We start from the raw sequence: 14,444 nt of genomic DNA on the forward strand, positions 1-14,444 counted from the left end.
GCAAACTCTAACCTTGAGATATTTACAATATGACTGCTTCTGGACATGGCATTACTGCCATCCTGCTCCAAGGTACCATTAACTCTCATCTGAATTATTGCAATAGCCATAAAAACCCGTTTCCATGCTTCCACTCTTTTTAAAAAATATATATTTTTATTGATTCCAGAAAAGGAGAGGGAGAGAGAGATATAGAAACATCAGTGATAAGAGAGAATCATTGATCGGCTGCCTCCTACACGCCCCACACTGGGGATTGAGCCCACAACCCAGGGATATGCCCCAACCGGGAATCGAACTGTGATCTCCTGGTTCATAGGTTGATGCTCAACCACTGAGCCACTCTGGCCAGGCCATGCTCCCACTCTTGCCCCCTCCCTCCATCAGTCTCTCTATAGCAGCCATAATGATGAAAATGAATGATAATAATAATTTGTTCACATCTCTCCTTTGCTTTGCTCAGGTTCTGCCCAGAGTAAAACTCCTATATGACTTGGCCTCTCCTCTGTCCACCCACCCCTTCCCCATGTCTCTTGTTCTCTCGCTAGCTAGCTCCCTGTCCCATCTACTGGCCTCTTTGCTGCTCCTCAAATATGCCAAACACTCCCCATCTCAGCACATTTGTGTCTGCCTGGGATGCATGTGTCCTCCAGGTGTCCTCATGACTTCTTTCCTCTCTTCTTTCAGGTCCCTGCTTAAAAGTCTTCAGAGATATCTATTTGTTGTTACTTTGTTGTTCGTAATTTTTTATCTTTACCTTTTTCTTCTTCTTCCTCTTCTTAAAGAATACCCTTCAGTGGGAACCAGGTGGAGAGGAGCTATGGGGGGGAAAAACAGGAGCATCTGTAATAATCTGAACAATAAAGATAAAAAAAAAAGTATTCAAAGACTTCCATTGACCACTCTGTGTAAAGAAGCAGCCTTTTCCCTCTGTCCCTCCTTCGCTTGCTTCATCCCACCTCCTCTACTTGACATTTTTGTATGTATTTGCATTTGTTTCTACGGAAACAAATAAGGCCAGAGATTTTTGTCTGTTTGATTTACTGCTGCCTACCTGACATAGAGCAGTGACTCACACATAGCAGCTACTCCATATGTTTTATGGGACAAATAAATGTCAACTGCAGCTAAAAATATCTCAAAAGAGAAATTGAAAATAAAGTGTGGCCTCAGCATAGACTTAAGTAGATGTATTAATGAAATGAAATAAATTGCTTGAAACAGATTTTTACATATGTAAAGTATTAATGTATAATAAAGAAATGATCAACCATTTTCAGGGATGAGCAAACTTGTTCCATAAAGAGCAACATAGTTAATATTTCAGCTTTCAGGCAACTATCATAACTGTTACGGCAATCACGAAAGGGAAAGGAGCCGTAGATAAGATGTAAATGAATGGATATGGCTAGATTTCACCTATGGGCTGTAGTTTTCTTTCCCCTGGATATTCAAATTAATGATTTAATTAAAATAGTGATTTTTATATATTTTGTTCATCTGTTGATCACAGGTAAGTACAGGATGGGGCAAAGCAGGTTTTATAGTTGTTTGTATAAAAAATAAAACTAATTACTAAATAAGAATATGACTGTAAACCTACTTTTGCCCCACTCTGTAGAACATTCTTGGGATGGAATAGGTATTCAACAAAATTGTTGATTAGAACTAAATCAAAATGACATTTGAGGACACTGGCTATTTGGGGTGAAATGAACTCAGCTCCTAACCTAACATCATATAATATAAATTGCAATGGATTTTAGAGATAATCATGAAATGATAAAAATGGGTGGAAGATAGGTAAATATTTATCTGTCTTTGGATTAAAAAATTCATTTTAAGCATAAAAGCAATGAATTAAATTAGCTAAGAAAAATAATAAATGTTTCACTATTTGAAAATTTTAGTACATAAAACATACATAAACATAAAGAACATCAAAATAGGAAAAGTTATATATTCAAAAAGATAATAATCCTTACATAATCCTTTCATATATATATATATATCTATATATATATATGAAAAACTAACATTGTATAATATTAAAATGAGCAAAAGCTTGGCATTCATGATTTATAGAGGAGGAAATAAAGGAAATTGCCTGAAAAATAGTCAACTGTTAAAATTAAAAAAAAAAATGCAAAGGAAAATAAGATCCAGTTTCCAGCTATGAGGTATAAGAATAAAAAGATAGTATTAAATCTTGTTTCACATACCTTGCTGATGAGAGTGTTGATTTAGGCTGTCTTTCTAAAAAATATTTTGATGTACATTAAAAAAAAGCCTTTATACCTTTTTAATGTGTCAAGTAATTTATCTTCCAAGGATCTGTCCTCAGGGAATAATTAGAAATAATATTAAGAATTTATGGTCAAAGGAGTACAACATACTCTTATGATAATATACAAATAGAAATAGTTTAAATATTTAATTGTAGAGAAATGGTTTAAAATTATGTTATATCTATAAGATGTTATAAAGTCACTTATATTATTTTTGAAGATTTTTAATGTGAGAAGTGCTAATAATAATTGCATGATAAATATAAAAAAAGAATACAAAACTGATTATCTAGAATGATTTTAATTACAGAAATAGATATGGTAGAGCAGAAAGATTAGAAGAAAAGATTCCGTGATGTCAATCATGGTTTGATCTGGATTTTAAGTTTGTGGATAATTTTGAATTTTTGAATATTGTGTCTGGGTTCCTACAGTTAATATATATTGAGGATGGAGGTAGAGGCAGAGTAGCTACCTGACTTCTTTCTCTTTCACTCTGATCTCCAAGCAGAGTCTGAAAGCAAGAGCCAGTTTGTGGTAATGAGGAAACATACAGTGTTTTCACACATAGGTTGTTGATAGCACAGCACATTTATTATTGCCCAGAAAGTTGTATAAAACTGTCTATATATCCTCATCTGTTGATTCCTTTTTTTGGTGAAATATTCCCAAAAAATCTGAATCTGAAGGTAAGGAATTTTGCTCAGGTCTTTATAATAAGGGGGAAGGGGGGAGAAATTACACAAAAGACCACCAAGAAGGAAAAACTAAGCAAGTAAAAAAATAATTTGTATTGTTTTTTTTGGGTTATGTATACCTCAACTCATCCCAAAAATGAATTAAAGTGTGATTGTGGATTAAAATGATAGATAAATCTTGCCTTTTAAAATACGTATTTAGAGCCCTGGTTGGGTAGCTCAGTTGGTTCGAATCTGGTCCCATATGCCAAAAGGTTGTGGGTTTCATTCCTTTTCAGAGCACATATTTAAGTTGTGGGTTGGATTCCTGGTCAGGGTGCATATGGGAAGCAACTGATTGATCTTTCTCTTTCATGTCGATGTTTCTTTCTTTCTCTCCCTTCCTCTCTCTCTAAAAATCTAATAAAAAACCTAACATATCCTCAAGGGAGGATTTAAAAAAAAAGGAAAATAAGTATTGAGAAAATGACACTACATGGGCAATATATGTGTGCAAACAGGTTGAAACTTTAAAAATATATGTATTACACATTAAAAGTTAACTGAATGTGATGTGATTTTATTATTGACAAGAGTCAATAAAAATAAATATCAGGAGAAAGAAATATAGTTATTTATTTATTAGGTTCTTTTTTACTGAAATGCTTTTAAAGATTTTAATTTAAAAAGTGTCTTTCTACATATCTTGCCTCTCTACAATATTACAGCAAGGCTGTAGAGGTGAAAATGTTATTTATATGGGCAGAAAAAAATACCTTTTTAAAAAATTCCTCACCCGAAGATATGTTTTATTGACGAGAGAGCGAGAGAGAGAGAGAGAGAGAGAGAGAGAGAGAGAGAGAATGCTATGTGAGAAAGAAACATCTACTGGGGATCAAACCTATAACCTAGGTATGTGCCCTGACCAGGAACTGAACTCACAACCTTTTGGTGTATGGGACAATGCTGGGGCCAGAAAAAATATCTTGAAAAAGTATTTGAATTCTTTATCCAAAGTAATTGAGGAATAGATTTCACACAGTTTTGTAAACCCAGACTTTAAAAAAATATATTTTTTTACTTTCTACTTAATTTATATTTCTAATGATAATATATTCAAATTATATGTATTTTAAAAAATTATACTTTAATTTATATTATGAAGAAGATATGTTCAAATTATGTGCATTTTAAAATTATAATAGGACATAAACAAAAAAATCTTGATTATAGCTATATAATTAGTGGTTGCACTGAAATGAAGACAAAAATAAATTTGGTGTTATAAATATATACTAATTTACAAATTATGTGTCTTCTTTTATTACCCCAAACTTTGCCAGCTCATCAACAGAATATCCATGTCTGCAGAGTTAATAATTAAATACATTTGTCTGACATTTTGGCTACTTAAAGAAAATTTTTTTTAAACTTAGACTTTTCATTACCCAGGATTTTGAGGGAAGCCTTTAGCTAGAAATAAATTACTTTTATTAATCCACTGACTAAAGCAAGTCTTGCTGCCTCTTTAGCGAGTGTGCATTTGTAGGTAATGCAGTTTGATACTCTAGGTCCAGAGAGCCCCCCACATTTGTGTGAAATGTCACTGGGTGAGGAGGAAGGTTATGTGGGCTGCTTATGGCAGCATTGGTCTGGTACCTATTCCACTTTAATATATTTTTATCTTACTGATCAGAAGTTTTCACTATAAAAGCCAGTGCTGGAAAGATACTAAATGCAATAAATCCTACTTCATATCCATTATGGGAAAATCGATTTTATATTTTTCTGGGGCCACATTAAATTTTAGTCCTTGCTTAGATGTTCCACAGATAATAGCCTAACCCAAAGTTAACCGAAAACAAAATAATAGTCCTTTCTTGTTCTTCCATTTTTTTAAATTAATTGATTCATTCATTTCACAACATTTATTGAATATCTTGTATATGCCACGTACTGTGTTATATGCTGGAATGATAATGAAATGATTATAGAATTTGACACAATTTAATTGCACTGTTCCCTACAATAACTCTATGAGATTACTTCTAATACGGCCTTGTCAGGTAGATGTCATTTAATAGATGAGGAAGAAATGAATTGCCCCCATGGGAAGTAACTTAACAGCAAAACAAACAAACCCTCTGCTCTTTCTTCTACCTCCATTTAGCAATTGCTGTTATTTTCCAAACCAAAACATTGAGGCACATGGTTTGAGAAGGGAATATTTCTCTTTTGTGAATTTATTTGTGTAAAAGGTTTTAAAGCAATATTACATTAAATTGCATTTACTTATTTTTTTGATTAACCACCTTATTGAAATATCTGGAACATATGCCCACCATAATACTTACCCACCGTATTACGTGAATACTTAAACTTTCTAACTCTGTATTTTTTCAGACTGCGTGCTCCCCCGCCTCCTTTATTCTTCTTTTTATCTTCTCGTCTTTCCATCACCCATCTTTGCTTTTCATTTGTTTTTAATCATGTAGCTTAGTTTTTGCGATTTGTCTACCCTGACATACTTGGAAGTTTACAGTGTGTTTAGCAAAATTACAAATTTCTGCCACATTAAATCACATATAAAGTTCAGAGTCTATGTTCTCTGATTTATCCTCAGCTCTGGTATTGTCTCTTCCTGTGTTGCCTACTCTGAGAAGCAAGCCCATAAATGCACCCAGATGGGGATGAAAAAGTCAAAATTATTGGAAATAATTTTACCCTCTTTTAGCTTTCTGTTTTCCTTTCCAGATACTTTCTGGTTTGCATCCTCTCATTGGGGCTTGGTGTTATAAGTGAAAATGTATACAGATATAAGCCACCACTAATCACATTCACCACTTTCTTATACTTATGGCTGTTTCCTCTTTGACTTCTTCAGATTGAGTGGTAAGGTATTTTTCAGAAAATCTAAGCTTGGGGATGGAGGGAGAAGGTTGTGTCCAACAGTAGGGAGATGCAGTTCATGAAGAAGGGGCTGCAAGAGGGGAGGGGTGTCTGTGACTGGATTTTGGTTCTAGGATGAGATGATAACCAAATTTAAAGGAGAAACTAACACAGATTTTAGGCAGAGGTATTTCTATTCAAAGCAACTTGCAAAAGCAGGAGAAATGTTATAAACCACCATTTCAGACCATTTTTAGAAGGCCCCAGTATTGACTTATAATTCAAAGATGTGATAGAATGTATTAAGCTGTTTTATTTTTACCCCCAGGTTTGCAACACAACCACAGACAGGAAACACGCAGACACCTCCCTGGAGAAGTGTGTGACTGAGTCCATCATGAGCATCGTGAGCGGCTTCTTCAATTCTCCTTTCTCAGACAACAGTACCAGCCTCCAGGTAGCTTAAACGAACACATGCGAAGCATTCCTCCACACAGAATTTATGTGCCTTACTCACATAGGAGAGAGTTTAACCTGATAAGGAAGCCATCCCCTACATTTCTAGGATGACACTTCTCATGCTAATGACTGTTATTCTCCTTTGTGAGTTTACTGAACTTTATTTTAAATAGAGAGGCCCCATCTTCAAGTTAAATTATTCTTGCTCCCCCTCTAAGCGTAATGGGAACTTTCATATTGTATAATGACTGTTTGCCAACTGTCGAAATAAATTACACAATTATTTAAATGGATAGGCATTTTTACTCAAAAATTCCAATTTAGTAATTTGTCATGAAAGAATTAGCAGTGTTTTATATAGCATGGTTTTCATTCAAGTATTTATAAACTTCAAAGTTGATATCCACCACAAACAGGGGGATAGCTAAATAAATCCAGTGTATCTGTAGTATTTATTAAAAATCATGTTTTAAAAAGAAATATTTATGATTAGGAAAATGATCATGAAGTAAGAATAAAACAGGCCACAGAATTGCATTATACACTCATCCATGTTTTCATGCATACATACATGGAAAAACCCAGTACAGTAATTATCTTCAAATTTTGATACTGATTATCTCTACATAGTAGAATAATTGGTGATTTTCATGTCAGTGGTTTCCAAATATTTTACAATGACTGTATATTGCTCTTATAAAAATATAATTTCAATTATACTTTCTTTAGGATAAACTTTAAAACTGTTTGATTGAACCACTTCAAAATTGTTGTCTCCTCTACTTACCCATCATATGGAAACCAAAATGTACAATCAAACAAATACATCCAGAACACCTTCTCTCTATTTATACTGATAAATAAACCAGAGATTATAAAAATGTACTTAAATTCATGTCACTGACTTCAAGAAATGCCATATTTTTATGATTAAGAATACAGTTCAAATGCAAATAATTGACTTTCTATAGTGTCTGGCTCATGCCTCTTATGAAGTAGGTACGTAATAAATATTTTTTGAATTAATATGCACTTAATAGCTCTGAAACTAAAAAAAATGTTATTATGTTTCATTTATACTTTGATAATGTATAAATACTGTATCAGGTGTATTAATGGTTTAGTGGCCTATTTGCCTTTCTTCTTTCTGTCTTCAGACACACCAGCCAGTTTTTATTCAGCTGCTGCAATCTGCCTTCAGAATTTATAATTGCACCTGGCCAAACCCAGCCCAGAAGGCCTCTGTGGAGTCCTGTATCAGAACTTTGGCTGAAGTGGGTAAGTCACAGTGTCGGATTTTACATTTTGTTAAAGAAATCAGGCTTTTGGCTAATAGGCAATATAAGCAGCTTTTCAATTATAATTTAGTAAGAAAGCTGGTATAATTTCTGTAAAGCTTAGCAGTAATGATTAGCAAATGATTCTAAATATTGTGTAATTTTGGAGAGGATAATAGAATTATTATATTTCTTTTAGAAAACGATGTTAAGATTTAATTATTTTATGGTTTAATTGTTCTATTTCTAAACTTAAACTTAATATTACATATGGCACTTTTAAACCAGTGAGATTTTGTAGGAATGAGTTTTGTTTAATTATCTCAAATTTCATTCTGGGATTGTCTTGTCTCTTAGGTAGCCACTCTTATTAATACCTTCATCTGGTCGTAGGCCTTATTGAGGACTTTTTAGTTTTCTAATTTTGTTTGACATCCATCAGTATTTATTGAGACTCTATTATGTGTGGAAGGCTTCAAACATTACAAATGGCAAGGATTAGTAAATTCTAGAAAGAATTTCTCATGGATTTCTCTCTCATATTTTCTTTTGTTGATATTAACTAAAGCCACCTTATAGATGGCAGAGGGGAGGAGGGAAAAGAAATACAGGCTTGGCTGGACTTAAACGTCAGAGGAGCTTGACCATGCTCTCCACAGGCGGGTTCTGCAGGCACTGGGAAGGGCAGCTTACAGTGTGTGTCCTTACTGCTGACATTTATGGGACACTTACCATGTGCAATGCTAAGCAATTCACATTTATTATCTCACTTCATTCTTAAGTAGGGTTATTGCGTATTTACATTTCTTAGTCGCAGCAACAGCATTTTCTAGATGAGGTAACTTGGCTTAAGGTTATAGTATGTGCTCAGTAAATATTGGATACTGAATAAATGATTTAACTAATTACTGACTATTTAAACATTTTTTAGTCTTTTTTCCATACTTGTGATTTTATATTGACAAAATCTAATGGCCGCTCACTTTTAATTACAATAAATTAAAAAGCAGTTATAGCCCAAGAGGATAATTGAAAACTATTGACACTAAGAGACTAATGATGCTTGGTAGATTGTTTTGTATACTAAAAAGAAACAGAATACATTGTGAAGAATATATCATTCACAATAGCAATGAAAATATTAAACGCTTAAGGGAAAACTTCACAAGAAACAGGAGAGAATGTATTATAATACAGTTTTGAGGGATACAAAAAATTCTAATGAATGGAGATATATACTGTTCCTGAATTGAAAAATTCAGCTTGTAAGGAAGCTGTACATTATTGGAGACGAAGATGACAAAACTGAAACTGTCCTCCTTTGGAGACATCATGAGACAGCAGGGTTCTTTGGAAAAGACAATAAAGCTGGGAAAATAGAAGGCAGCAGGAAAAGAGGAAGGCCAAACAGGAGATGGGTTGACTCCATAAAAGAAGCCAGAGGCATGAGTCTGCAGAGCTGAATCAGGGCTATTTTGGACAAGACGTTATGGATATCACCCACTCATAGGGTGACATTGGAGCTGACTCAATGGCCGTAACACACAAGCATGCTGGTTCTCCTTCAGTAAAAGAATCACCTTGATCCTTCCAAACCCGGGATTCCTTCTTCCTCACACCTTGCTCTCCCATGGCCCGTTTGGGCTTAGCCACCCAAAGGATGTGTCCTCTGCCAGTTTGGCCGCTGACACCCTCCCGGGGAGGCTCCCACATTCTAAGTCAGGCTGCTTGCCCCTCTCGGGGACATCCTCTCCACCTAGCGTGGTCTCTGCTCTCTATGTGGGGTCACTTGGTCACGTGAATACCCTCCTCACCTTTGACACCCCTGCCAGGCTCTCCTTCAGTGCTCTTCTCACCCCACTCAAGTTCTGATTCTTCACTGCTGGCAGCCTTCTACACAGGTGCCTCCACTCCTGTCGGGGCACCAGCGCTCTGGAGCGCCTCAGCTCCTGGTGGGCTCCTTGCCCAGCGCTGACACTTAATTTTGTTCCTTCTTAAGTTTCAGGATTAAGTGATTCAAACAGGGAAGGGAAGAGATCAAGGAAGAGGCCATAATGTGTGTCCACAATGAAGAAGGACATAGAAGAGAAGCTAGTTTTTATTTTAAAAAGATACACATAGCAAAATGTCCAGGGGGCTATAAATAAAATAATGTTGCTTATCTTTGAGTGGGGGAATTATAGATGCATCCAGTCCTGTTGTTCATGCTTTTACATAACTTCTGAGCTTCTAATAGTATACTTTTCAAGTTATAATAAAACATGACTAAGAGCATTTTTATTTGGATCAAATCAGCTGGGAAATTGACTAACCAGTAAAAAGACAAAATCCAAAGGAAAGGCAAAGAAACCTGATATTTTTCTCCCAGGCACACATTGTCTCAGCTGCCAAGTATACGTCTATATTTTACATTTTAAGGAAGTCTCTCCTTTCCCCCTTCTCCTTTTTCCCTCTCGGTCTCCTCTTCCGTATTTTCCTCCTCGTATTCCTCCCTCAGTATTTAGCAAATGGAATGGGGGGAACACCAGTTGGCCCAGCGCAGAGCACAGACGGCATGCTGTTCATCACATTTAGAAACTGAGACACAAAGAACTTTGAGATTTCATGTTGTGCTTTCATCTGAGTTCTGACCTTAGTGGCATTCCTTGTGTAGTCAAAGCATAGCGGGTTAGCAGAGCTTCGGGGGTTTAAAATAGTCACTGAAACTATTCGTCTGAAGATAGCTTTTGTTTCTAAACCATAAGATTTCATTTTCTACCATTTCCTCTACTGGCCAGAAACCTTACAATGTAATGGGAAATTCTAGTTACTTTTTATATGCAATGAAGACATATGTGATGGGAAGTATAAAAAAATTTTAAACAATCTCTAAATCGATGATGAAGAGAGGTTTAGAAGAGTGATGCTCTTGTGTAAACCCTCAGTTTCATCTTTGTGAGAGGCATGCTTTCTTCCTCCTCCGTGCTTATAGGTTCTATCCGAAAAGTTATCAAAGCTCTGGAAATTCTGTTCCTTCTGGCCCTCTGCATTTGTACCTCTCCTTCCTCCCTCTCTATAAAGCCTTGTTTAACCCCTTATTACTTCCTTCTTGGACCTGTGTTGGAATTCACTGTTCTGTACTCCCCTCTTTCCTCAGTTAAATCTGCTACCAGAGTAATCTTCTTGAAGTGAAACTCTATCGTGACAACGGAGACCCCAGTCTTCAGTGGCGTCCCTTTGCCTAACTAAGTAGACGGATTCCTCATTGCAACATTTGTGGCTTCCACAGCACAATCGTACCTTCGTCCTTTTTGACCTCGCTGCTCACTGGTTCTCACACCCCTGCTCTGTGACAGCACACCGAGCCATCATGCCCCATGCATTACTCACACCGTAACTTTTTCCCTTTCTTTTTCCAATTTCTACCATTGCCACCTCTCAGCACCCTTTTCATTCCTCAAATTCCACCATAGAACTCATTCCTGACCCCCATATTCACTTGACCCCATTTGACTACTTATATTTTCTTATGGTTTTCACTTCATTCTAGCTTATATCATCATCAATCTGCACCTAACTCCTCTATTTGAATTTGAGAGACAATAATTATGAAGTGTCTATCAAAATGAAATTAATGGGAAGCTACTAGAATGAAGAAGGTGAAAAGCAAATTCTGCTTTGTGATGGCTAGATTTACCTTTTTTAATAATTGGTGAATACTGATCATGGAAAAACATATAACCAAAATGAAAGGCATTCAGAAGTGAGCATTCATGGTAGTAAAGGGATCTAAACCCATCTTACTTGAGTAGCAATTAAAAACACTTGAAATATTTAGACAAAAGATGTCTGAAGGGATCATAATAATTATCTCCCAACATTTGAAGGTGAGAATGAACTTCTTTTACAGCTTCCTAAGACTAGGGTTTTAACTAATATATGACAGCTGTAAGAGGCATATTTTTATACCACTGTAAAGAATAACTATTTTACAATTAATTTTCTTTCAAAAACCTTAGGGGTCACATTTGATTCTTCCCTTTTGCTCACTTCCATTAAACACAACATCAGATTCTATGGGTTCCACTTGCAAAGTATATATTTTTTCCTTTGTCTTGTGAGACACCCTTGTTCAGATCCACCATTATCTGACATGAACTACAGAATTGTCTCTTTACTCAACCCCCTACCTCCATTCCTGTCTTGCTACAGTCCATTTCCTAAATAACAGCATGATCTCAAATTGCACATCAGGTCAAATCACTTACCTCCTTAAAAGTTTCCATTGCACGTAAGAGTCATATTCCTTACCATGGCTTAGAAAATCCCTCATCATCTGAGCTTCATCTACTTTTCCTAGTTTCTTTCCCTCCTCCCAAATTCTACAAGGTTGGGTAACTCACCCAAGGTCACATGAACAGGTGGGGACAGAGCCAGGATCTGAAGCCCTTCTAGACCGACTTGCTAGCAGACATTTGTGACACTGTACTATCACAAATCAATTCATGCAACATTACCCGTCTTGTACCTTGAAGACACAAACTATGGATAAATATGAATGCCCTGGGTCAGTCCTTGTTACTCAGTTTACTCATTTATATAAAATATAACAGTATGTGCTAGAAGTACTTTGAGAAAAAGCATCCAAGAATGACTTTCATATTATTGCATTTAAAAAAGAATTTTGTTCCATATGTTTCATAATCTTCAAATGATTTGGGAGGATTAATATTGGGTACTTTGTTGGCAACAAAATGTTTTTTCCAAATGGAAATTCTGTAAAATATCTGTTACAAATGGTTTGAATAATCAACATTAATTTTCAAGCCAGTTGTTCCCCGACCCCCAGTTTGAACATGTATAAAATATTAACCCTTTGAGAAAAGAAATTTAGTCTCTGTTAAAACAAACATATCTGTTTTCATGTATCTAGGATGTTATAGTTGATTGTAAAAAGAATTAGACATAATATATTCCTGTAATTATGTTTTTTTAAAACTCCATTATTACTTTTTAAAAATTAAATCTGCATATGTTACAAGATAGGACCAAATCTTATAAAGTTTTTCATGTATTTAGCTCAGCTGACTTATAATGATTCTTCATTATCTGAAATACCTTATTTTTAGTTGTTGGGGAAATTCAGCCTGTTAAACCATATTTCCTGCTCTCAATGAATTTCTAGCACATCCAGGGTAAATATAACAAGTACAGAAATTACAAAGCAGTAAAACTAAGTACCTTATCTGTTACATAGTTCTAGAGTCTGACTCAGTGCCTAGAGCACAGTAGCTACTAAAATATTTATTGCATGAATCAAATAAATGGGTAATTATAAATAAACTAGAGGCCTGGGGCATGGATTCGTGCACGCGTGGGGTCCCTCGACCTGGCTGGCAATCGGGGCCATCTCGCCCAGTCCCAATAGGGGCTGATGGGGGTCAGCCAGCTAGGGGGAGGGATCGTGGCAGGTTGGCCGGCCATAGTAGGTTGGCTGTGGGAGCACACTGACCGTGAGGGGGCAGCCCTTTGATGGTCAGTGCGTGTCTTAGTGACCAGTCAACTGGTCATTCAGTCGACTGGTCATTCAGTCGACCGGTCGTAACAGTTGCTTAGGCTTTTATATATATAGATGAATGAACATTCTACTCTTGTCATTGGCTGCATAATATTCTACTGTGTGCCTGTATTTTAATTTACTTAACCCCACTGTTGTTTATGTTGTTTCCAGTCATGTTGCACATGAGGGAGAATAAGGTAATTATCTAGGAGTAGAATTTTTGGGTATTTTAATTTTGACAGATACTGTCTTCCATAGAGATTGTTCAATTTACATGCCACAAGCAATGTAGGAGAGTATCTTTCCCCTTGACAATGTGGTATGTTCTCAAACCTCCCGATTTTTGCCAACCTTATAAGTAGAAAATATCATTACAGTTTTAAAGTATATATCTTTTTATAAATGAGGAAAGGAACCTTTCTATATGATTAAGTCATTGTTATTTCCTTTACAGTAAACTGTCACTTCTTATGCTTTGCTTGCTTTTTCTAAACGTTTTCTTTTTCTTGATAATTTGGTTAGCCCTTTATTTATTAAGGAAATGAACTCTTTGCTTATAAGTAACTATTTTTTTCTTAAATTTTCATTCTCCATGTGACCATTTATTTATGTAGGCAGAAACTTACTTTCTTTTAGGCTTTTCAGATTCTCTTTTATCTTCAGAATGTCCTTGATCAGTCTGAGATTTTTTTTAATTCCCACTGAGAATTTTCATGGTTGTAGGTTTTCTGTCTGTGTTTTTGATGTGGCTGTTTGTAATGTTGAGCTATCTGGAATATATTTAGTTGTAAGGTATAGGGTATAGCATCAACTTTATTTTTTCCAGATGACTCGTCAGGTATGCCAATATTAGTTCTTGCATAACCCATAACATTATATTCTTTATTCAATTTGGGGATTATTTCAGTATAGTTTGAGTGCCAAACAGGAAAAATGCATTTCATATCTTCAATGTTCTTCATATTTAAACACACTCGTGCTTCAGTACAGATGTCTCCTGGATATTTTCACATGGTACAGAATAGGTGCCACTCTCTGCCCACCCCGATGGCCCTTTCTTTACACCTGCTGTTCTTGAGGGCCCGTATGGTAGGGCTTGACAACCAACCACGTGCTCTAATTAATGCTTGCATTTCTGCTGCCTTTCCCCCTACCTGTCAGTTTATCTTTCTAAGCATTTTTTTTTCAGGGCACCTCTCACTGCAATATGTGTGTTCTCAGGCATCTTGGTCTGGCAGATATCATCAGTAATTTTGTCTAATTAACATTTTTACATAATATGCAATATTTAATGAATAATAATTAGAAATAGATT

At 35.7% G+C, this 14,444-nt stretch overlaps 1 protein-coding gene across 1 annotated transcript in view; it reads left to right on the forward strand.

Annotated features, from left to right (window-relative positions):
- Positions 1 to 14,444, forward strand: part of ITPR2 (inositol 1,4,5-trisphosphate receptor type 2) — a 423,569-nt gene that overhangs the window by 204,948 nt on the left and 204,177 nt on the right. The window contains exons 33-34 of the mRNA XM_081114981.1: positions 6,183 to 6,311; positions 7,471 to 7,591. Coding sequence (XP_080971107.1) covers positions 6,183 to 6,311; positions 7,471 to 7,591 — 250 coding nt within the window. The remainder of the gene's footprint in view (positions 1 to 6,182; positions 6,312 to 7,470; positions 7,592 to 14,444) is intronic.

The sequence above is a fragment of the Myotis nattereri genome (genome assembly GCF_964212035.1).
Source record: "Myotis nattereri genome assembly, chromosome: 2".
Taxonomy (NCBI): Eukaryota; Metazoa; Chordata; class Mammalia; order Chiroptera; family Vespertilionidae; genus Myotis; species Myotis nattereri.